Source organism: Leptosomus discolor, chromosome 7 (assembly GCF_034619465.1).
Source record: "Leptosomus discolor isolate bLepDis1 chromosome 7, bLepDis1.hap2, whole genome shotgun sequence".
Taxonomy (NCBI): domain Eukaryota; kingdom Metazoa; phylum Chordata; class Aves; order Leptosomiformes; family Leptosomidae; genus Leptosomus; species Leptosomus discolor.
In genome coordinates this window covers 65,698,281-65,722,424 of record NC_141397.1, presented here as the reverse complement: position 1 = coordinate 65,722,424, position 24,144 = coordinate 65,698,281, and the positions used below count along the sequence as shown (strand labels likewise).

The 24,144-nt window shown below is 52.4% G+C and overlaps 1 protein-coding gene across 1 annotated transcript; it reads left to right on the top strand.

Moving 5' to 3' along the window:
- The first annotated feature begins 9,091 nt into the window (after positions 1 to 9,091).
- SUCNR1 (succinate receptor 1) lies at positions 9,092 to 9,976 on the top strand. Its single transcript, XM_009959013.2, has one exon. It carries the CDS (start codon positions 9,092 to 9,094, stop codon positions 9,974 to 9,976), a length of 885 nt encoding a protein of 294 aa, XP_009957315.2.
- The last annotated feature ends 14,168 nt before the right edge of the window (positions 9,977 to 24,144 follow it).

Genomic DNA, 24,144 nt, shown 5'->3' with positions numbered 1-24,144 from the left:
GAGGAAATAAAGCATCCCCACCCCTTGGGGTTTCCCCCATTATCAGTTTGTAGAGTCTCTAGCTTTGTGCTGAAGTACTGTACTGGTTTAAAAAAAAAAAACAAAAAACAAAAAACAAAAAAACCCCACACAAACAAACAAAAAAACAAACAAAAAACTCCCCCCAACAACAGCCCCCAAACCCACAACTTGGCAAACAGTTTTGGTTTTCTAGTATTTTTGGAACTGTTAAGCTGTCCCCTGCTGGCAAATGCAGTTTAAGGCCCCATCGCATTGGTGCCGCTCAGCATGTTCATTATTTTCATTAACGACGCCCCAGGAGCAGTTCCGAGGGCTCCCTTTACAGGTTAACCTACAAAGCTGCTCTGTTTTGTGCGGGTTTTTCCCAGGGTGAAGGCTCCCAGCAGAGGACAGCACCAGCAAGGGGAGCCCAGCGCTGTGGGGTTGCTCATCCGGCACCAGGCTTGCGGCGCGGGACACCCCCTGCCTTGGAGCAGGGAAGACTGCTGCGGAGAGACCCTTCAGCTCAGGTATGCCCTGGGGATAAGGCAATGTGACTTAAAAGGTGCCAGGGCGTGGGACTGAGAGAGCTTTGCTAAGTCTCCAGCCTCCAGGCAATCAAGGCTCAGAAAACTGTGCTCAGAAACAGGATGGATCCACGCAATCTTCATAGAGACGTTAAGCCGGGATAAAAACCTGAAAACACTGAAGTTGCATTAGTAGTGTTTTAACCACAATAATTATAAGAAATTTTTGAAATGCCTATTTATTTGCAATGTTTGCGCCTTGCTGTACGCTTTTTTTTTCCCCTCGAGGCACAGCGTGTTTTGGGCTGGGCAAGGTTTGTGACCTGCCCTCCTTCCCTGCCTCTGCTGCGGCTTCAGCGTCCCAGTGCCAGGGCAGAGCCCCCCGGGGACCCCCGGCCCTTGTTCCCGTGGCGATGTGCAAGACGGTGCCTTTATCGCTCTGTCACTGGTTCTTCCAAGCTTTGCTGCAGTGTGGAAGAAGAAACGCGCCGTTTATTCAGCCCCTTTTTATCCCTCAGAGCGACAGCAGCTGCCTGAATGAACAAAATATTTAAAAGCTGATAAATGAGAAGCCAGTATTATTTATCAGCCACGTGGGAAATTTTAAAGCAGCTTCTGTATTGCTTAAATATTTGCTGATTTATTGGCTTTGTTTTCACAGAAAAGCTAGGCTACCTTTTTGTATCCCAGATACTAAGAGGGTTAATATTTGCTGACATTAAATACATCACAATGAAGCAGGGGGAGTGGGAAGTATTTTTAGAAGCTGAACCCTGTTTATTTCTCCCATTTAAAAATAATCATGGTGGTGTTCAGACTTCCACTGATGTGTGCAATGTCCTTGTATCTAACTTCTGCTCCTCTGGGCTGGGCTTACTCACCGGGCCGCAGCTGCCATTTGTATTTAAAAAAAATACATTTATAAGAGCATGGTACACATTTTACATATATTGCTTTGTATAAATCCAACAAAAATTTACGTTTTATATAAAAATACATGTTGTACTTCAGAGAAACACCAAAGCCCTCTGCACACCTGCAGCATCAGTCCGTGAGGCTCAGGATGGCACCTCCCTCCTGCCTGGCTGCACGGTTGGGCTGGGCTTCTGGGGGGAGGAGGAGGAGCAGCAAGGCTCCAGGGTGAAGTTTCCATGCAGCAGCTGAGTGCAGTGAAGGCCCCTTCCTCCTCCTCTGCCTGGGAGGTGGGGGTTGAAAAAAGGACGTTGTAGCTTTGGGGGAGCAAAAGAAATGTGTGTGTTGGACTTCTTGAAACGTATGTTATTAATGAAGATCAGCTCCTCCCAGGAAGAAACGTTAATTGAGTAATTGAAGCAATTTCATGTCTTTCCTCATTTTCAGGCCCTGCGTATAATTAGAACAATTCCAATAACAGATGGCAAGGTGCTAAGGGTGGTGATGGTACATGAGATGTGTATTACGGAGGCATTTTATGCAAATAACACCCTGCACGCAGCCATTACACTGCAGGCTTGCTCAGACGCTCCGTCATAAAAGCAGAATTGCGGGCAGATGATGAGGGGGAGTGGATTCATTTGGGGTTTATCTGCTCTTTAGGTGTGCTGCTTGTTTGCACACAGCAGTCCGTAAAAGCCAGGTCTCTCACCTAACAGCGCCCAGTGCCGTGCCCCTGAGGTGGAGGGGGGGGGTTAGGGGTGCCGGCACGCGTAGCTCGCTGCCAGTCTGGAGATGCTCGGCCCATCTCCCACCCGCTGCCTCCTCGCCCTCTCTCCGTTGGGTTCTAATCACCGCGCTGGTGCGGGCTTCCGAACTCCTCAGGCCCGCTATTTGCCCTTCGACATCCAGCATGGTGCTGGTTTTGGGAGCCGGAGAGACTTGCCTGTTACCTCTTCAAGAGAGCGATGGAAAAATGTAACTTCTGGTTTACAGAAACGGCAGCAAAAGCTCCAGGCTGTATTATCCTCCCAGGGCTTCGGCTGGTTGTCCGGCTGTTAAATATCCTGCACCACGGAGAAGAGTTTGGTGAAAAGCTGTGTGGGAATTGCTGCTGGGCTGGGGGGAGCAGACGGTGCCCGGGCACAACCGCGGCTGAAGGTTGGGCCCTGCAGCGAGGGCGGTGTAGGAGCTGCCGGCGGCAGGGCAGGCTGCCTCTCCTGCTCTAACGCCAGATATGTTTGTGAACATTCAACACCTTAAGGTAGCTTATTTTTTGTTCTTTAGCGAAACCTGAACGCTGCCTGAAGCTGGCAGCGGGGGACAGGTGCGGCTCGGGCTGTCGGTTTGGCAAATGAGTGTCTGAGCCCAGACACGGTGCCTTTGCCTCGGGGACTGAAGCAGAGCACAAACGAGTCACGTTTATTCCAGAGCACAGGGAAACCAGGTACTGCTGGGCTAATATAAACAAGCCACAGATAAACGAAAGTAAACATTTAATTCTGTCCCTTCTTTGTTCCAAGGTGAGAAAAGCATCAGGCTATCGCAGTTATGGTAACCAGCCGCGCAGCCCCCGCCCGGCACTGGCCGGGCTGGTGTCCAGCAGCAGCGGGTACTGCTGACCTGGCTGCACGGCCGCTGTTGTCGCAGAGTTCTCTTCTACTGGTTCATGGTGGCCGGGGCAAGGTATTAATTAATTTCCCCTAGTAATAATTTAAAACTTTAAAACATATTCCCATGTTCCACCTTGCTCACGGGGATGAATCCCAAGTGGGGATAAACCTCCCCAGTTCGAAGGGCTCTGCAGGAAAGGCACCTCATTTCACTCGAGGTCAGCCCCAGTGGCTCATTCCGACCAGTCAAAAGCAAATACACCACAGTAAACTGTTAAATATGCATGACTCACTTAATAGGCCTCAGTCTAATATGAACCGACTAATTGATATTTAATGACAGCAAACGTGCCTGACTCGAGTTGCATCCCTTCTTTAGAGCCGTGGGTTGCTAAAGACCCGATCAATTTGACAGCGCAGCATTGCTGACAGCCCTTGCCTGCCCTTGCCTCCCAGACTCGCTGCCCAGGTTTTGCAGACTTGCCTCAGGCTGCCCGGGAGCTGCAAGATTAAATCTGGGCGGCACAGTTTCAACAGCGTGCCTGAGAAATGCTATAGCCATCACCCCAAGCAGCGTGAAGACTTATTTCAAGTACAATGGAAACCCCTATTTATTTCTTTAGTTGATTTCCCGGTTTTATTTGGCTTAGCTGTCAGGGCGGGACGGTCGTACAGCAAAACCAGCAGCTCTGAGCAGGTGGCAGCTGCTCCTCCTTCCCATTTCATCCTGCTGCCACCACGCTGGGGGAGATAGAGAGTAGTACCTGGCTCTTGTAGAACCAGAGAGCTGCTCCGTGGGAAGCATCAGCATGGCCACGGCACTGCTAAACTAATGAGCAGCTTCAACATCTGACTGTGTGTTGATTTATCTTTTAAAAATTTTATTTCATTGGGCTGGTAAAATTCAGAAACTGTTCTTGTGTAATTCACCAAGGTGAAGTAATGCTGAGTACATGCTTGTGCTGGTTGGGTATCGAAAGCTAATGTGTCACTTAGCAGTTTATTTTATTTAGCTTTTTTTCCAGCTGATAACAGTTTTCCTGTAGCTTCTTGATCTTTTTAGTCATGCTTTAAAAATGAGGCGTACAAATGCTGGCTTAAATTTGAGAAATGTAGCTGCCCTTTAGCTGTATTTGCTCAACTGGCAATTTCCAGGAATTTTCATTTCTGACAAACATATTTGACATAAATACCCGTGACATTCTATCCCTGCTTGTCCCCAGCGATGTTCCTGCTGAAGGCGGCAGCCTGAGCCCCTGCCCGTGCCGCGGGGACGCTGGCAGTGCCGCGCCAGCCCAGGCCGGGGCCGGACGGAGGGGTGGTGGAGCAGGTGCCTGCGCTGGTCCCAAACCTGCTCAGCTCTTCTTTCCTCTTTTCTTGGAAAGCCACAGAGCTCTTTTAAAGCTCGGTCTTTCACTGGCACTCCTCTTCTTGCGCCTTCTCAAAGTGTACTTGTTGTCTGGAGCTTTGGATCGTTCCTCTGCTGCGCGCTGGCTCGCCAAGGACAGGGCTGTGGGGTATGCGCAGAGGAGAAAAGAAGCAAACCTCACTCCGTTCTTCACGTTTCCTTCTGAAAAGGAAGGAAATTGCTTTCGAAAGCGACTTCAGTTAGCCTTGTGGTGGCTGTGTTTGCTGACAACCTCAAAGCTTTGCTCTGAGCCGTTCCCCACGGCAGCGACCCCCTGGGGAAGGCTCATCCCAGGAGGAGACCTGCGCAGCCAGGAGCAGGGGCGAGCCTGGGAAGACCCCAACCCCGAGACTGAGCGGTGTCCGCCCAACGGCTGGAGATGCCTGCCCTGGCCGTGCTCTGCCTGCGGCTGAGGTCTCCCTTTCTCCTGGGCATGAGCTTCCTCGGGGAAGGGACTGTCCTTGCCGGAGCGCAGCGCTGCTGTCACCCCGGGGCTTCCCCGGCAGGCAGCCTCGCCTTCAAGCGCACGAGCTGCTCACAGGGCTCACCCGGCTCTCGTCGATGCCCCTCAAACACCGGAGCTCAGCTCCGCTTTGTTCGTCCCCTGCAAGGGATGGAGCAGCAGCTCGGCGGTGCCGGGGGCCGCTCGCCTGGCTCATGGCAGTGCCGGCACTGCCGGTGTTTTCCAGATGCCACACGCGATGTAAATACCGTGTGAATGGCCTGGTCGTGCCGGGGCCGGCTGCAGCAATTCGGTGTCAGCGTACGCGCGTGTTGCAAATGCACGGCCATCTGCTCGGGGTGCAGCAGGAGCTGGTTTGGTGTCTGCCAGGGGCTGAGCAAGCTGCCGTTAATGGGTGAATAGAGCTGTTTTAGCTTGTTTACTGAAGGGGTGATCAATATCCCTCCAAATGCTGGGATTTTATTTTTCCTGCAAAAGGCCCAGTGACTGCAAATGCAGCCCTGCAGCCTGCGTACAGAGTGAATCAGGTTTTTTCTGTAGCAGGCTGGAAAGAGCTCTACTTCTTACATGAGCCAGGAACGAAAAGCTGCTCCTTTTCCTTCAGTCATTAATGTATACTGACAGTCAGACAGCAGCACCTTTTTGGCTTGAAACCTCGCTTAGAGCGTGCTTCTGCACGGCAGTAGAAATTAAGTGGAAGTATGTGAAATCTGACATTGCACAGTGCGGGGTTTTCTAAAGTTCTCCCCTGGGCACAAACCTGCCTGGCAGCAGCAGAACTCCCAGGCAGGGAGCCCCTCAGGTGTGCCAGCCCCACAGCCACCCAGTCCCCTTCAACCCAACCCCCTGCTGAGGTTGCCCTCCGGCTCGTTCTTGCAAGAAAACCGCAGCACTCCCGTTGCCTCCGCAGCGAGCGGCGCTTGCAACCGGGACACCCAGGCTGGGCTTGCCCTGCCGCCAGAAATTGAAACCTTCATTTTATGGATCCTGGGGCTTCTGAACAGGGGAAGACAGCGGTCCACAGGTAAAAGTACAATCAAGACCACGTGTAAAAATGCTGCTGTATTGTTTGAAACCAAGAAACAATTTTTGTGCTGATATGAGCTGGTTCAGGTGCATTAGTTGCAGTGGAACGGAGTCATTTTGCCTTAGCAGCGTTTGTTCTTGAAGTTAAAAACAGAGTAACATTGCATAGAAATGATGAATGAACCATCAAGATTCGAGGTGTTAAAATGTGTTAACATATGAAAATGAAGTGCTCTTCTCTAGCTCTAACATAACTAAAATACGTTGGTTTAATTGGTTTGCTGCCTACAGAATGTCACCGAGCTGCCGTGTCACAGCACCTCTCGTGTCGGTCTCTGCGTGAGTCAGGAGAGACCTCTCGGTGGTTGAAGAAGACCGGGTGTAGCCAGGACACCAGCCACCAGGCTTTGCCCTCCTGATGCCTCCGGGGATCTCTCGAAACATGGGATGCAGAGCAGTGCCCTCTCCCTCCTCACACCACCGGGAAGCAGCGCCGGGGTCTCCGCCTCGACGGCCGCAGCCGCCCGCACGAGGTCAGAGCTTTGCACCGGGCAGGGTGAGAGCTGGGGACCCCCATGGCTCGCTGAGAGATCTGCACGGCATCCAAGCAGGAGCACGTCACCCGAAATCCTTCCTTGGGCCCCAGTGCCGGGCGGGAGCTCTCGGCACAGCCAGCCCGTCCCCCCAGCTCCCCTCCCCGGGGTTCCACGCGGGTCGAGGAGTTTCCAGCCGGCCAAGGAGAGATGCAAACAAGCACTTCCCCTTTGCTCAGCGGGCGTTTTGCCGTGCCTCCCCCCACGAAAGCGGCCCCCGCGTCCTGCGCGGCCAAACAAACCCCTCCTTTGCCCTGACTCACGGCTGACCGGCCGTATGCAAACGAGGGCGAGCGGCGGTGCCGGAGCCCAGCGCTCGCGCCCAGGCATGGTCCAGGCGAGCTGACGGAGCGGCGGTGGCAGCGCCAGCCCGGGGGATGGTAAGGTGGCCTCGTGCCGGCTGTCGCGCCGCCGCTTCTCGAGAAGCCTCCGCTGCTGCTCTAGCAAGACGGTTTCTGAATGGAGCCTTTCGTTGTTCTACCCTGACCGCTTGCTTTGAAGCTGATCGATCAGTCTTAATCTAACGACTGCTGAATCAATGGGTCTGTCGCTGCAGCAAGGTTTTAGTTGTTGTTCGTGTTTAAAGCGACAACGTTAGCGCAGTGTTCTCCAGAACGAAAATCTCACTAACGAGTTGAGGTTCTTCTCAAGAGCCTGCACTGACGGGGTGAGGCTGGGATCTGCACGTGGGGTTGGTCCGGCCAGAGTCAGCGTTCACGGCTGTTTAATTTTGCCTCCTGCGCTGTGGTGTGAGTGTAGGTATTTGCTGGATGTAACTTCAGGAAGTTCTGTATCTGCTGTGCTTTATTCTGCCTCACGGTCTAACTTTAAAATAAAATACGGGGCTTTGAGAGCAGAGAGCTGTTAACAGGTTGTAGACACCAGAGCTGCTTTGAGAATACTGACAATAACCACATGGTTTTCTGTCTTTAGCAGGTTCTGTCTTTAGCAGATTCTGTGGCAGTCACGTTGCTGCTCTTTCAGAGCTTAGATTTAGCTTGAGTTCAGTTTTAATCTATTTCCCGTTTTTCTAATGCTCTGTTTTCCCCTGCCTTTCTAACTGTTTTGCTGATGTTTTAACCAAAGGCTCTCGCTAAAACCTTGCTTTACCTTGCCGTTCCCCTGCAGGTGGGTGTGGGTGCGTTTGCCTGAGGAGGGAGAGGAGCGAGCACTTGAGCTCCCGCTCTATTTCTTCCCCTGTAGTGTTAAAGCCATTTTTTAACCAACCGGTAGAAAGAAAGCAAAATTTGTCCTCAGGCAAACTCACAGTTGGTGCAGCTTCCTAGAAAGCGTTGCTTAAAGAACGCTGGTCGTGCTGCTCACTCCCAAGCCGAAAGGAGCAGCTCTGTGTCTGGAGCCAAGGGGGAAATGAAATGGCAGTGCTGAGGGGGTGGCAGCCCTGCCGGCAGCTCTCCTGGCTGCAAACAGCCCGGCGTTTGCCAGCCGGGAGCTCAGCGTTGTCCCGGCAGGGAGCAGCCTCTCCTGCTCCAGCCGCTCCGTGGGGCTGGGCTTGGGGCACGCCGTTAGAGGGGTGGGGGCTCAGCAGGAGTTAAGAGCTGCGATTGAATAAATCATGCACAGAGTTCTCACTTCATGGGAAATTAATAACAAAAGTGACTTTAAGTTTGTGAATTTGGCTTCAAAGGCGTTTTATCCCGAACTTGACCGTGCTGTCCCCTTGGCTAGAGTCGCCTTCGTGTCAGCGAGGGCTCAGCTGCGACTTTCCTCAACGAACCTCCCCTTCTTGAAAGGGCTTGTTGTAGAAAACAGAAGAGACTCGTAAAACCCCGGGAGCAGAAATGCCCTTTGTCTGTAGGAGCGGCTCGGAAGCGCTCTGCCACGTCTGCCGTGATGCAGAGGGCACACGCTTCATCCCCACGGCACCTTCCTGGCAATTCTGGTACTGCGATACCAGCAAAACTGTGCAAAGTGCATAATGAGTGGTTCAATTAACTTAACAAACCCATTCTCTCCTGAATGAATGAATTCCGAGTAACGCTGTCAGAGCGCGGTCATATTGCTGCTAATGACTTCATCCTTTATCGGTCCTGACAGCAGACTCCCGCTCCAGTGATGAGCGAGGAGGCCACGGGACAGGGGTTGGGTAACAGGAGGCAGATGACTTCCAGCAAGGGCTGTGACAAAGCGGTGACCGGTGAGTTTCACTTTAGCCCCTGGTCGTGCTGTGGGTTTGGCCAAGCGGCAGCTGCCACGTTATGGCAGATGCTTTCAGTCGATGCTCTTACCTCAGACCGCTCACACAGGTTTTATTAGTGCAAGTTCGGTCGCTCTGGTCAATAGCTGAGAGCAGAAATCTGGTGTGTGTAAGGGATTTTCTTCAAGTTCAAGTCTCAACTTACCCTATAAACTGTCAGGGAATAGCATGCTGTATTCACCTATTACAGCAACAACATAAAAATAGCCGTGGGGTGATCTTCTCCTAATTTCTGGTGTTGTATTTTTCTTTCCTTTTAACTTTCCAGGATGTGAACGAGACAGGTGGCTGTTTGCCGATGAACAGAATCCTGGAAAAGTATTATCTTTCCACCATGTACAGCCTTGAGTTCATTTTGGGCTTCACTGGAAACATCATTGTTGTGTTCGGCTATATTTTCTGCCTGAAAAACTGGAAAAGTGGCAACATCTACCTCTTCAACTTATCATTATCAGATTTATTATTTCTGTGTACTCTTCCAATCCTCGTGAACAGCTACTCCGAAGACCAGTGGGCAATGGGGAGCACCTTGTGCCACAGCAACAGGTTCCTGTTGCATGCAAACCTGTACAGCAGCATCCTTTTCCTCACCGTTATCAGTATTGACCGATACATGCTCATAAAATACCCTTTCCGAGAACATGTTCTGCAGAAGAGGAAAACAGCCCTTATCATCTCTGTTGCCGTATGGGTCAGCGTGATACTGGAGCTGCTGCCACTGATGTATTTCCTGGAGCCTGTAACACCTGCCAATAATTACAAGTGTCTTGACTACGCCAGCTCTGGAGACCCCGCGGAAAACCTCATCTACAGCGTGTTCCTGACCGTCTTTGGGTTCCTGATCCCTCTCGTGGTCATGTGCTGCTTCTACGTGAAGATGGTTCTTTTTCTTAAAAACAGGAGCGAGCAAGTCAGTTCCCTTCTGACACTTGAAAAACCGCTGACGTTAGTGGTCCTCACCGTGGTTATCTTCTCATTGCTCTTCACTCCCTATCACATAATGCGCAACGTCCGACTCGCTTCCCGAATACCGGCCTTGGCAGTCTCCGCGTGCACGCAGGGCGTCATCAACACCATCTACATCATCACGAGGCCCGTTGCGTTCTTGAACAGCGCCATTAATCCTGTGTTTTATTTCTTGATGGGCGACCACTTCAGAGAGATGCTGATGGCAAAGATAAGGTGGCTCTCGAGCAGGTTGACAACCACCAGCAAATGAGCGAATAAGGAGACCTCCCGTAGCGGGAGAAAGGGGGAGGAAACTCTCTTAAGGAGAGCCTTCCTCTGTGTACAGTGCCATCTTTTTTTAGATACTTTCATTTATGCTGTAGAATATGTGTGAGCTGAGTGTGCTCCTCTAAACGCACTTGCTGCCCTGCTGTTCAGGATCCCTCCTTCTGCTGATCTGACTCCGGCAAACCAGCAGCGATGCTCTCGCGACAGTACAGCAGGAAAGGGCGCGCTGGGGCAGGATGCGCCGGGGCCTATTCGTATCGTAAATAAAATATCATCGGGGTAGCTCTTAGAGGGAAAATACGCTGCTCTCAGACGGCTTCTTTCTGAGCCATGACGTGGTGCCGGACTGGACCTAGGCTTGGGTAAGATGTGCCGGGGCCACCGATTCACACGGGCAGCACAGTCTGGGAATCAGAGTCGAGCCGTCTTTATGTGAGGGCTTGCAAATTCTGCCTCTCCTGGCAGGCTCACCTTTCCGAGTAAATAACTGGGACAGCTTCCATTTCCAGCTGATTTGGCAAGGGCTGGCAACTCGGATGTGGCAAAAAGGGAGGGAAGCAAAGGGCGGGGTGGAGCCTTCGCTGCGGTGCAGAAGGGAGACGGGGGCGAGGTTGCTATTTTTGCTCGTAGCAAGTGCGAGGAGCCCAGAAAGCTGTAACGCTCGGCTGCTGCTCTTATGAGCGTTTCCTGGCAGCACTGAGACAGCGAAGACGTGTGTGTGTGCAGACAGGTTCCTTCACTTTGATGTTAAAGCTGGATTCAGCTTGCAGAAGTGAAAACAAGAAAATCTATCGGTTTAGTTCCTAACCGAGATTTGCCTTCGTACATCCCTGGGACAGCTATGCAAGCTCTCACTGGCATTTTTGCTCTTTTCAAAGTATGGATTTACTTAACTTTAATGTAATTATCTATAAGTGCGAGCAGAATGTATAGCTTGAAGCAGAATTTGGACCTCACTCTTACAACTTCATTAACAGTTCCAATACTGAAACAGGAGCTAACGAGGAGCCAGTTCTCCGCCTGACACCCCTGCAGAATCGTTGCAGCAGCAGAACTCACTCTCCAAGTGTCTGACCTGACTTCAAATATACAGAGTGGAGATTGATGGAGTAATAAGCTTGTACGAGCTTGGGCTCGGGAAGGACCGGCTGAGAGGGGTGGGGGAGTGTGGGCAGCAGCGCGGGCAGGAGGCGAGCGCCAGCCCGGGGCTTGCTGCTCCTCGAGGCACAGAGAAAGGACACATGGTCGTGTCTCATCAGAGACAGCTTTAGTTCTGCTTCCCGAGGTGGAGTTCAGCTGCAATGCACTCAACTGTTGCTTCGTTACCTACCTGCCTGGTAATAAACTGTCCATCCTGTTTTAATAAAAACCAAAGCCTCCCTTGTGCTGAGTGGTTCGGTTCATACGCTATTCGGTTTGATGCCTGCGAAGCCCCTCCGTCTGCCTTTTCCCTGCTCTCAGTCTGTGAGCAAAAGGACCCCTGGGGCTCGGTTTGGGGGACAAAGCAGCCGCTTCCCTCTGCACGTATCTCGTACGTACGCCTGTGCTGTGCCCAGCTACCCGCGGGGATCCCCCTGAGCTTGGGGGGATGCTGCTGCTCAGCCCGGCGGTACTGCGGGAAGGACTCTGCTGTCACATTCCACGAGTGTCTCCAGCGCTGCTCCCCCAAAAGTTTGCCCTGGGAGGGTGGTCCCGGCCCCTCCATCAGTGCCACCAGCCAAAGCCACCGCTCTCCTGCTCCCCTGGAGCAGCACAGCTGGGGGCTGGAAACTGCAGCCAGGCTGCGCCAGCGGGGAGAGGGGTGCCTGGGGAGCGCTAACCAGAGCCCTGACCGCGTAAATCCTTGTTTTCTTCCCTCTGTTTGCTCCGTAACAAATCTTTATACACAAATTGCTAAATTGCTCTGTCAGCGGTGGAAAAAAGATCCATCATGTGTGTTGTGGCAGCAAGGCCTGGGGCAGATAAGGCTGTGCTTGAGTTTCCGTTATCGATCCCTCCTGCTGTTGGGAGGACCATTGTACGTAGTGTCAAGAGGCAATGATTCGGCTGGACATTGTGCATGTTTATTCCTGTACAGAGGGAACTAAGGGCAGAGTTTCCAAACAGGGGCTGGATATTCCATTTCTGAAGTTGGACTCTAATGCACTAAAGATGCATTTTCTTCCAGAGAAAGTATGGTACAGCAATAAATACTAAGCTGAAGCACCTTTAGTAGACTCACCTCTGCCTTTTTCAGTGGACAGAACGGGACTTTTCAAAGAACTGTTTCTCTTTTAAAATGGTAGCTGCTTGGGGCTTTCCTGTATCAGCTCAGTGGCTTCTTTTTCTTGTGAAGGGGCTTCAGTGGGGCACAAGAGGAGCCAGTGGGTTTGGTTTTTTAATAATCTTGTAGCAGAAGCAGAAAGGCCATGTACACTCCGCCTGGACACGCTCCTTGTATTTCATTTTTTTCCCACATTAGGGATTTGTGGTTGTCAGCTCCCACCCCTGACTGCCTCTACTTGCTTTCACTGATGCCACCCACCCTGGGCTTGAGAGAGAATGTGAAAAGAGAAATTTTGCGTTTTCAACACAAACTCATGTTCTGTTTAGCCTGGTTTCTCGTGTGTGCCTCGTGCAGGAATCTGCCAAACCAAATGCAACACCTCTCGCTCCACAGAGCCACCCATTGCACCTTCCGTTCAGCTGACCGCCTGGCGGAGTTATGCATGAGATTGGTGCGATAAAGCGGTGAATTTTGTTACTGCTGGAGCCCCAGACTTGGTTCAGTTTGCGATCCACGCCGTGTTCCTGGGGTTATGTAGGCGGCTCCTTGGCAAGAGGCTCACCGTGGTTCCCGGTGCCACGTGCCCTTCCTTCTCAACGGTAGTGCTTCTCGTCTGGGGTTCGCCACCATCTTCACAGGACATGGAAACATCTTCCTTCGCCTTTGGATGCCACAGGGCAGTTTCACCACCCCAGCCACCCCTTTTCCCCGACGCGCGTGGGCCGTACGTGCTGGGCGGCGAGACGGCAGCAACCCCCGGTTGTGCAAGCGCGGGTTCGGCGTCCACGTCCCGGCTGCGATTGGGGAAGCGGAGGGAAGGGGCGGCCGGGCGCTTGGTCAGGCCCCGTGCTGAAGGCCGGGCAGGAAGGCAGGCGAGGGTAGAAGACAAATAAACGTCCGCCTGCCACCCGCCTTCCAGAAAAGAGCTTGTGCAACGCTCGGCTCACGGTGCCGGCAGCTCAGCCTCCCTGGCCGCTGGGCGTGCAGACGGGCAGGTGAAGCCCGGAGCTCCCAGGGCGCACGCGCGCGGGTAATTTGGAAGATGCGCTATGAATCGGTAAGCCCCAGCCCGCTCGTGATGGTGTTAGAACAGACACCTCTGCCCCCCCCGAGAGCGCGCGGGACGGCAAGGCGTGTCGGGGGAGCGCGGCTGAGCCTGCCCCATGCTCCCCCCAGCTCGCTCCTGCCCGCGCGTGGGCACGGGGCGCTCTGAGACAGGCACAGCCGAGACACGGGGACGTGGTCCTGTCACAGCGTCACCAAAGCAAGGGCCGGTTTTCCCGTCAGCCCACACCAGCAGCGGTTCCGTTGCTGCCGGGGAAGTGACTCAGGGCTCTTCACGTACATCAGGAAGAAACTCACGGTTTTGCTTTTGGGTTTCTTAGCACGGAAAACCGTCGTGCAGGAGCTCAAGTTGCTTTGATGCATGGAAGGTCTGGGTTAAGATGTTCTCCTCAAGGCTGGGTTTGCTGGAAGAGGAGGCATTGCTGGCCCAACAACATCCAGGCATCACTGCCCTGGTCCTGCTGGGGTCTGGCTGGGGTCCAGCTCCGCTGTCCTGCCCAGGCTGGGACGAGGCCAGTCCAAGCCCTGTGACAGGGCTGGAGCCGCGGGCATGCTGGGTGCCACTGCCCTCTCCCCACCAGAGATGTGTCTGTAGTGCACGTGGCATGCCATGCCCAGGTAATCAATGGCCAGGAGGTGATTTTTCTTTGTACACAATGTGTAGTGACAGTTCTTATGGATTAGTATGTTCAATTATTTGTTTTTCTGTGTCCATTGAGGTGAGCAGGGTCATCTGCTCCTTATTACGTGCAGTGAGTCACTAAGGATACCTCTCTGTGTACGCACCGGTGTTGCATTTACCCGCACGGCTCTTCCCTGTCAGCTTGGTACGCAGCAAGTGGTCATAATCCCTAAATACATGTTCTTTCTGTTAATATATGCTATATCTCCACCATGAAAATGTGCGAAGTTAGAAACAAGCACCTGTGCACCTGAGAGCCCAGCACTACTTCATAAACCCCCATACATTATATCAACATAGTGATGCTGTCGTTGCTCTAGTCTGTGTACTGACCGTATCATGGCACATGAAATTTCAAAAGACAGAGGTAGCTCGTTAGAAAATCGGTTATTACTTCATTTAGCTGAAATTCTGAAGGACTGCAATAGCTCTAACTTAAGCAGGAACAGGCTGGCAGCTGTTAAGCTCATTTTTGTTTCCATGCAATTAAACTGCAAGAAGAATGCTAAAAAAATCACATTGACGGTTTCCCACGAAGCGGCAGCATCAAGCTGCTCAGAAGAGTGAGCACTGCTGCTCTGGCGGGGGGCTCTGAGGGCCGTGGGACGAGCGGGGCCGGGCTGGCTGGGCGCAGGCTCGGTGCCCAGCATTTCCCTCTGGAGCCGGGTCCTGCAGCCCAGCCCAAAACCTGCTTTTGGCTCCCAAAAACGAGCGGGATTTGGAGCCGCAGAAATAGAAACTGGAAATATTTGCTAGCCCTGACTAAGCAAACACCACCCTAAGTGCTCTCTTCCTTCCCGAAGAGGAGGGCAAGCCCCAGGTCTGGCACCTTCCTCGGCCACACTCAGCGTTTTCCACTCTCTGCCTGCACGGCTGGTGTGTCAAGGGCTGAGCCGGGCTCTGCCTCTCAAAGCACCCCCAAAGGCAGGCCTGGCACAGCCCACCCCGCGCCCGTCCGAGAGGCGGGTGGCTCAGCTGGAGCAGAGGCGGCAGCAGGTAGCGTTCGCCCTTACAAACAGTGCCCTGGAATCCCCGGGACTGTTTGGAGACTCGGGATTACGAATCCCAATGAAACCTCTCTTTCGCCACACCACCTCTCACACAGGGCTGCAGCTCTGACAGGTCCAGGCAGTATGTAAACCCAGCGTCTTCTGGGATGTCTCGTGGCAGACACTATCTCCCATTTCACATATTTTTTCCAAAATTCCACACTGGTGACAGCTGATTTGTGCCTTGTATTGTCATTTCCAATGTTTCCTTCTTTTTAATGCCTTCGCTGCAGGTGCTGCACTCCAGCAGCTGCACTTGTGGGCCACCTGAGATGTGGGAAGAGAACTTAGGTTTTACTGACCACTTATTCTAAGACCAGCTGTTGTTTAATCCCAGGAAATGTTTTCTACTTAATAATATAAAAGTACCCAGGGGTCAGAGGATAACTCAGGTTGGAAGGGACCGCAGGAGATCATCAACCTCCTGCTCAATGCAGGCAGCTGTGAGTCAGACCAGTATCTCCACAGTAACTGTGAATGGCAAGTCTGATTTCAGGCTACGTAAAGAATTAGATATAGAACAGATATAAAGATATATAGCCAAAATAAGAAAACATGTTATTTATGAAATTAAGTTTTAGAACCATTCTGTTCAGAATGGAGGACGACAGCGAATTATAAACATCAAGCAGTACAAACTAGTTCTTTCTAGAAGGAAAATTCAGCAGAGGACATTCACACCGTAGACATCACTAGAGACCACAGGAGTGGGGACGGGATGGAAATGATCATATTAAACTGCAGATATACAGTAAAGTCACGTAGGAAGAAACCTTTTGCACATGCACCAAAGCTCAGAGCTTTGCACTCGCCTTTAACTGAGCCGGGTCCAGGAACGAGCCTGTGCTCCAGCTCAAACTTGGTCCCGTAAAACCCGCACCCCAGACCCGAGCTCTTCGTGCTCCCCTGTGGCTGGAAGGCAGCATTGCAGCAGCTCGGTGGGACGCAAAGCAAGGGCAAAGGGAAAAAAAGAAGTTTAATGCTCCCTTAGTAACCCCATTTCCGAGTCTGGTTTTATCCTGACTGTATGCTGTTGATTAACAAATTAATTTTAACCCTTTGGGTAATTCGACGTTGTGATATTTGCAGCTCCCGCGTTGCCCAGGCGAGTATCGCAGCACCAGCACACACTGACTCCTCTGCGACCGCCCGGCTCCTCCAGCCAGCTCGCTGCTCTGCAGACCTCCCTTGTCTTTTCCTGGGCTTCGGAAAAGCCATTTCTGTTTAACTTTGGAGCTCCTGTACAAAACCCGGCCACCTCGGGTGACTTCATGACCTGTTGGGCTCTGGTCCCTTTCGCCTTCCGAGATAACCCTGGTTTGCGCCCTGGATTTAGTGGCAGTCTCTAAAATGCCCATCTACTCCCATTTCCCCAAACTAATTAGTGAAAATTCTGATCATTACGCGCTTTACCATGGTGCTTTTGGTCTTGCGATTGAAAATAGCCAAAATGCAACAAAAAAGGAGTCCTTACAGAAATTATCTTGAAAATGAATAAACAGTCTGTAGCATCTGGCTAGAAAAACATGAATGTTTCTTCCCAAAAAGGCTCATGTTCAAGAGGACCACTTTCTTCCTTTCGAAGTTACTCTCAGCAGATGTACCTCTTTGCTCCCTAGGGGCAGGTCTCAAGGTCTTTGGATGAACTGGCTGTATCTCACTTCACGGGCAAAATGCAGAGTTCTGTGAAAAAACGCCTTATGGGGAGAGCACCGCTCCCCCAGCCCGGGTGTGGTGGCGCTTCCAGCTCTGCGACCCCCACCGTTCGGCTTTGTTTTGTACATCCGAGGTGACACTGAGATGAGAATATCCATGTTCGTGTTCCGTACGCGCGCTCCCCCTGCGTGCTGAACAGCACACGTGTAGCGAGCAGTACAAATTTCAAGCGAAACCCCGGAACGCCAGCTCACGGGTGTCTGTTGCCCAGGCTGAGCGGAGGGGGCTGAGCTGGGCTGCAGCGTGGGGGCGGCACGACGGGCTGTTGGCGTGGGTCCTCCCTGGAGAGAGCCGCACGATGCCCCGTCACCGCTGCGGCCGTGGACCAGCGCCGACGCCGGCCCGAGCGCCCCGGGCACCCTCCTCTGCCATCCCGTGCCGGCCACCTCACACCCTGCTGGGACACAGGCACCAGCACCAGCATGGGCTGGAAACATCCGCACTGGGCTTCAGTCCGTCCAGCTGGGGTTTTCTTGGTTTCCTTTGGTTTTGTCTTCCCTCGTTTTGGGTGCGGACAGAAAACTTGGCCTCCAGAAGAACAGGAATTCAGCTGTGAGTCAGACTGAAAGCAGTCCAAGCATGTTTCGGTGGCGGTAAGTGAGCTAAAAATAAATGTTCCTCGCGATGAGCAACACCGGGTACAGCAGTGGGTCCTGTCCCAGCGCCGGGTGCCCTCGGCTCTCCCCAGTGCAGCGGCGTGCTCCGAGCCCTGCTTTCCCAGTCAGATGCAGAAGCCAAGATATTGGGCTACTTTTAATCACTGTTTTTAGGCACCTGACGTGTCAGTCTGAAAGAGGGAGAATCGCTTTCCAGGAGATGCCTGGCTTTAGGGGAAGGAGCTGTGGGAGCAGGACCTGCCTGCTGAGGGAGAGCACAACCAGCTCCAAACCCACCCATCGGAACAGCGGGCTGAAAAACGCATGAGCCTGTCCTTTATTCATTCGAAACCCAAGCAGACCTCAGCTCCTCTGCAGCGCAGCGTCTGTAAAATGTCTTACAACACTTTGTCTTACATTCCGTGGGGATTTCCAGGATTTCCCTCCGTGCCCATTGCCTCTTGCCCTGCCACTGCCCAGGCAGTGCCGCTCCCCAGCACACCTGCACCGGGGGCAGGAGCCCCGCTCCTTTCCCCACCAGCTCTCCGGCAGCGCTCTATGCCAAAGCAGCTTCTGCTCTGCATTATTTTAATAATTATTTATAAGAATATCTTTCCAGAAGAACAGCATTGCCCACAGGCTACCGCGGTGGCTGTGGAGTCAGCGCCACGCCGTGCGAAGGCTGGCTGCCTGCAAAGCGAGAAAAAGCAAGAAAAACCCGAAACGAGCTCTCCCTGAGCCGTGATTTAGCTGTGCCGCGGGTGCGCCCGCCCCCCCTCGCTGAGGGCCAGCGCCCGCCTGCGTGAGGAGTCACACCAGGGCGCTCCCGACAGCGGCGCTCAGGCAACTTCAGATTTTTAACTACTGATGTTGATAGCGATAGAGATGTTGATTCAGTTGAATTCTGCTTGTTTTCCGTTTGGTTTCCACTTTCTAAAAATATTTAAGCTAAATAATCTTGCTGAAGCCCAGGAGGAACTTAATTCTTTAGGAGGGTCTGCAAGCCAGCCAAATGGGCTCCTTTGTTTAAATGTTATCTCCCCAACAGCACCCCAGGTCTGTGCAGTAGGACACACACTTCAGTGCTTACATTTTTACATATTCGTTCAAAGCAGCAAGTGATCAGCAGCACAGGGGCCTGACCTAAATGCATAAACACCCCGAGGATAGGACATCGCAGGCCACTGATGTCATGGGCAAGGTGGCCATTAGGCTCGTCTTCATTCTTTTTGCTTTTCCATGTCTTATCTCATTTCTGATCCACCTAAGTGAGGCCAAACATTTAACTGCTGCTTTTGACTCACGTGGTCCCTTCCTGCACCCCTACTTCTCTTCCTGACGTAGCCACGTAAGAATCGCAGCATTGAGAGCCTCATCAATAACCTTCCAGTTGAAGTAATTAAGTCCGTTGATAAACAACAGCGACTCAGCTGACTTCTGAAATAAACCCTGCGCTCTCCGCTGCCGTGAGGCTCAGTGTTGGGAATTCTTTTCCCCCCCTAGAGACCAGCTTTCTTTTGGTGGGCGCTGTTGAGAAGCGGACACCGCGTCCCTCCAGCCGGCTTGACTCCTTCTCTCCGACGGGAAAGCTGCGGGCCGTGCCTCGCGTAGCGCAGCCTGCCAGCGAGCCGGCGGCCACGCGCTGCGGGTGCTGCTCTGCAGCCTGGCCGGCCGGGTGACGAAGGGCCGGGGGCTGGGGGGCGTCCCCCTGCCTGGCTGCTGGGCTGGGGCGGCCGGCGGCGCTGAGGAGCCTGACGAGGGGAGGGGTCCCACCTGCCCCCCATCAGGCAGGGCCTGGCAGCTCGGCGGGGCTTAAATGGGGCCCGTGGTGCTGGCTGCCTGCTTGCAGCAGGAGCCCCCAGCTCTGCGCTGCCTGCGAGCTGCGCGGGGAGCGCCCAGAGTGCGCTGCCAAGGGCGTGAGAAGAAAGAGCCGGCTGAAAAGGTGAGCGTGGGATTGCGTTTCTCAAATGTCGTCTTCTAATTAAATAATAAACCGCAGCAGAAATATTGCTGCTGAACGTGGTGCTTCCTGGGAAAGCCCTGTTAGACGGTCTGCTGGAGGGACAAAGCTCATGTGAGCGTTCTGTGTGTTGCTGGGCTGTGGCGTGAGCCATCAGACGGAAACCTGAGTTACTGTAGAGAAACAACGTGACCTGGTTTGGTTTGTCTAGTGGCAGAAACACGTATCTGGAGTTTGCGCAGCGGTGCCAAGGGGAGCTGGGCTGTGCTAAGACTCGGTGGCACGTGCAGGAGGGCTGTGAAATGCGGCACACGGAGGCGAAAGCGGGGTGGGCATGCAGGACCCACGGCCTTCTGCACGAGCGTTTTGCTGGCTGAGTCAAGACTTTCCTGCGTCAGTCTTGCACGGTAGCTCAGGCTGCTCCTTCAAGGGCATCCTCACCTTAAGGCGAACATGGGGGAAACCCCAACGCTATTAGTTTTGATGGCAGTGTGAATTTGACAACATGAAATTTGTATATATAGATATATTTTCAGGGTATTCCACTGTCATGCCTGCCTTTGCCTCTGTTAGAAGAGTATTTGGCAAAACAGTGCCCAGGAGGTGCTGGCAGAAGAAAAGGGGTTTGTGCACAGGGTGCAAGTCTCAGGTGTAAAGCAGCACAAGTTGCAAATGCTTAAAGTGGGACATAAATGACAAAATCAGTAAATTAAGTGTTGATCTATTAATGCACTGGCTCTTTCACAATTTGTCTTCTGATGCTGATTAAGAACATCCTTGGCTACTGACCTTTCTTTTCTTTTTAGTGATGTGTCATCGGCTTATTTTAAAAACATTGGCTTCCCCCTATTGCGGCACGTCTTGGTGAGCATCCGAGGAGGTGACGAGGGAAGATCCACTTTGTGGCACAGCTGCTGTGTAAGTGCTCAGCTTTGAGGCGAACGCTGACCGCTGCGGCAGCCGCGCCGCTCCTGACCTTGCTTGCGGTGCTGCTGCCCTGCGCCTCGCTTCCCGGCTGCTCCCCCGCCTCCGCGCTCGCAGCCGTGGCGGAGCAGGTGATGCCTGTGCCATGCGGTGGGCCACTCGCTCGGCGTCCTCCGGGGCAGCCCCGGCCAGCCCCTCTGCAGAGCCCAAGGGTCTCCTGAGCTGGGGAGCGGGTACAGAGGCTGTCACAAAAGCTGCTGGAAAATGATGTCTGTAATAAGACTCTGTCACCTAAACTGAGCGGCTGTCAGATGACAGCTTCTTGGGAAGACACTGTCATGGGTACAGGGAAGGAGAGTAGACAGGAGTATCTGTTCCCCTGGGCTTACCTTGACTTTGAGGAATCGCTTTAGTTAAAAAAAAAAAATCTATTCTGGGAAACATTTGAATATTTAGAACGATTCCCTTGAGCAGCAGCTGGAGGATGTTCAGTGTGCTCTTAAGCCTAACGCTTGCCTTTTCTCTCCCTTTCAACAGCCCTTTGCCCCTGAGCTTGACCCCAGGAGCTGCTCCCGGGATGAGGAGGTGTCGCTGGCAGCACTGGGATGAGGAGAGCCCCAGGCTGAGCACCGCTCCCAAACGTGGCCTCGAGTGGGTGCCGGTGGCGGTACTTGCGGCAGGTCAGGCGTGAGCTAGCAGGGAAGTGGGGGGTTAGTACCCACCAGATTTGCTTGCTGTGTACACCGACCCACACAATTATCTTCGGAGCTTATTTCAAATGGGAGAAGCCTTTGTGGCATGCAAATTGGGCTGGGGCTTGTCTGACACCCAGCCGGGAAGTGGGAAAGTCTGTCGTCATCATCTTCAGTAAACTGTGCAGATGATGAAACTCTAGAGAAAAACTGAGTGATAATACCAGGCTGGAAACCCCTGGCTGTAAATACACTTGTGAGCCTATGAACATGAGTGATATTCCTGTTTGTGTGAACAGCTGAGATTGAGCAAATGATCCTCAAGGTCCCTTCTGACCCAAACCATTCCGTGTTTTCCTGCCGGTGGGCTCTGACGGTCGGTGTACGTTCTCTTCACGTTTCGCCACGACTGCCTTGTGACTCTGAACATGTGACAGTGACGAAGCAGAGGAGATCCCTGAGCGGCTGGCAATGAATGGGATAAGGAAAGTATATGTGTCATGTCCTGGAAATGCAGGTGAGGGTTCAGGCCCCTGTTTCAGGGCGTTACAGGACATTCAGAGCATCACTCCGCACCCCAGGAGCTGCCAGGTAATGTTGGCACAGACCAGTGTTTCCAGGGCGTCTGTGCTCACTTCAGCCGCTGGCACGCCTCACCCTTATCCCTCCCCATGGCGCTACAGCTTAGGCTGAATTTACCAAGACATAGGAGGGTTGTTTTAAGTGTGCGGTTTATCTAGTGTTTGTAGATATAATTAAGTTTCTCTTGAATTTGAAATCCTTTGGAAACAATTGGGGTCAAACATGATCAGACTTGTTTGGATTAGGTGAGTACTGACTTGCATAAGGGTGAAGCATTTTTTATTTCGATATTATTGACGGAATTTGCTAATATTCACACCTGATATTTGGGAACATACTACTGTACTTTTAAATCAGCCCTGTGAAGTGTTTTGTTTTTTTTTTTTTCCTGCATGGGAAGCAGAGTGTGGATATTCAGTGCAGTGTAAATGAAGTGAAAACCGGTATGCCAGCACGGCCCAGAGGAGGGCAGGCCACAGTGCTGTATTGACACTGGGGGACTGCAATAAAACCTGACTTAAAAACCTTTAGTTGCCGACGCGACCTTGGATACCACCTGTCCTGGCCGGCAGCGTTACAGGAGAGATGCTCAGGAGACAGACAAATGGAGCGACCCAGCAGGCGTGTGTTGACCGGTCATTTCACAGCTCCTCACTGCTCTTACTCCTCCTGCTCTGCGGGTTTAAACTCCAGGCAATGATTTGATGCTTTTTATTTTCCTTTCCATTTAGGCTTTTGACAACAGGGTCAGGGAAACCCTGGGATAACGGCAGGTCCTTGTCCAGGACGGGTCACACTGGCAGCCCTGGGTTTGGGAGCAGGGACATCAGCCAGTGCTGTTCGAGGGGGGACCTGGGGGGATGCCCAGGCTGGGGCACAGCAGCTGGAAGGGCACATCTGCGGCGGTGCTGGCTGCAAAGGCTGATCCCTGCGTTGAGACCACTCGCGTACCAACACGCTGCTATTTTCTACCACCTCTTTTTATAAACACAGATGTATTTGATACATTAAGAGTATAAATATAACAATATTATATAACAAATATGTACAATCTATTATAAAGTAATACATATTATTTTTCTATTTAAATTGTGTCCTTGCCTTTGCAGTTGCCTTCCCTTCACGATCACTTGTATTGTTCCTCTCGTAGTCCTCCTCTTTTCTTCCTCTCCCGTCCCTCTGTGCTCCCTCCCAGGCCCTAGCTGCTCTCCTCCGCCCGTGCCTGCCCAGCAGCTCTTGAGAACCTCTCAAGAACCAGATGCCTCTGCAGGACCCTTCCCTGCTCCGGGCACCACGGACCGGTGGGCAGTGGAGGTTCCCGGAGCCTTGGCTCAGCACCCCCTTGCACCCGGCGGTGCCGGCAGGGCTCCCCTCTGCGGGTACCGAGGTGCAGCCGATGGGACCAGGAGTTCCACCCTGAGGAGCCTCTTCCTTTTGCCTGTAAGACAGAGGAGTTAAAACGCGGTACCTAAAGCTCGAGGCGTTGTCACTGCTCAGCCCATGGGGCTGCGCAGTGTGAAGCCTAGAAAGAAGCTTCATGAAGAGCAAGGACCAACAGCAGCAAAGCTAGTGGTGAAAGCAGCGCCTATTGCCATAATAAGAATCTTTACCTTTATAGGTTTTGAAATTAGCTGGGAAAAAAAAAAAATATTGCCCCAGGCTCCAGCTTGTCAGTCACATTTAGTTTTCCTTTTATTTCTGTAGGCAGTTAAGTTTTGCATGTGCTTTAACAGCAGTAATTACAATTATTTATTTTAAATCATTGTCTAATTCAGGTGTGGGGAATTGTTTTGAAAATGACATGTGAGTTTTTAAGACAAATGTGGTGCACGCAGCCAGCATTCATACTTGTGGCATAATTTGTTGAACTCTGTCTGGCCTGTAACCCACATTTTACAGAGTGCCAAAATATCCCTTGACCTAATACAGTAGGTCTTGGTACCTTTGAAGTCACAACATAGAGTATAAGGTTAAAGGAAAAAAGCAAGCTGTTTCAGAGTCCCTGAGTGGGGATGCGGAAGCGCTGTGATCAGGCTGCAGGCAACTGGGAAACGCTCCGGCGCGGAGCTGCGTGCAGGAGTGGGTGAAACACCGTGTTGGTGGGAGGGGACGGCAGGAGCTACGGCTGGTGAAGGGCTGTGACCCAGACAGCGCCCCATTTCTGGCAGCGCTACAGCAGGGGCAGTTTGTGATGAGACCAGCACCAGCGCAGGCCGAATTTGCACTGACCGACTCGGTCGTGTGTGACCAGCAGTGGTCCCGTGGGGCTGCTGCTTCAAGCTCACCTTACGGGGTTGCTGTGCTGCCAAGCTGCATCGCTGGCTTATGACACATCTCCCCTGGTTTCTTCTTGGGTGGATTTTTTTGTAACAATGAATATTAATTAACATGTAATGGCACTGTACCCAGCTTATCAGATTGCTACTTAGTCATCTCATGTATGATTAATAGTCATTTGCTGAGAGCTTTTCAGAGGATTTCATAGGGTTCTACATTGCAAAACATGTGGCTGCACGCTAGGCGTTGGGAAGCTGTTACGGAATCGTAGAATCATTAAGTTGGAAGAGACGTCTGAGATCATCAGGTCCAACTGCCAACCCGACACCACTGTACCCACTA

What these genes read in the sequence shown, in the direction of transcription:
- SUCNR1 (XM_009959013.2), top strand. Translation starts at nt 9,092, where the DNA reads ATGTACAGCCTTGAGTTCATTTTGGGCTTCACTGGAAACATCATTGTT.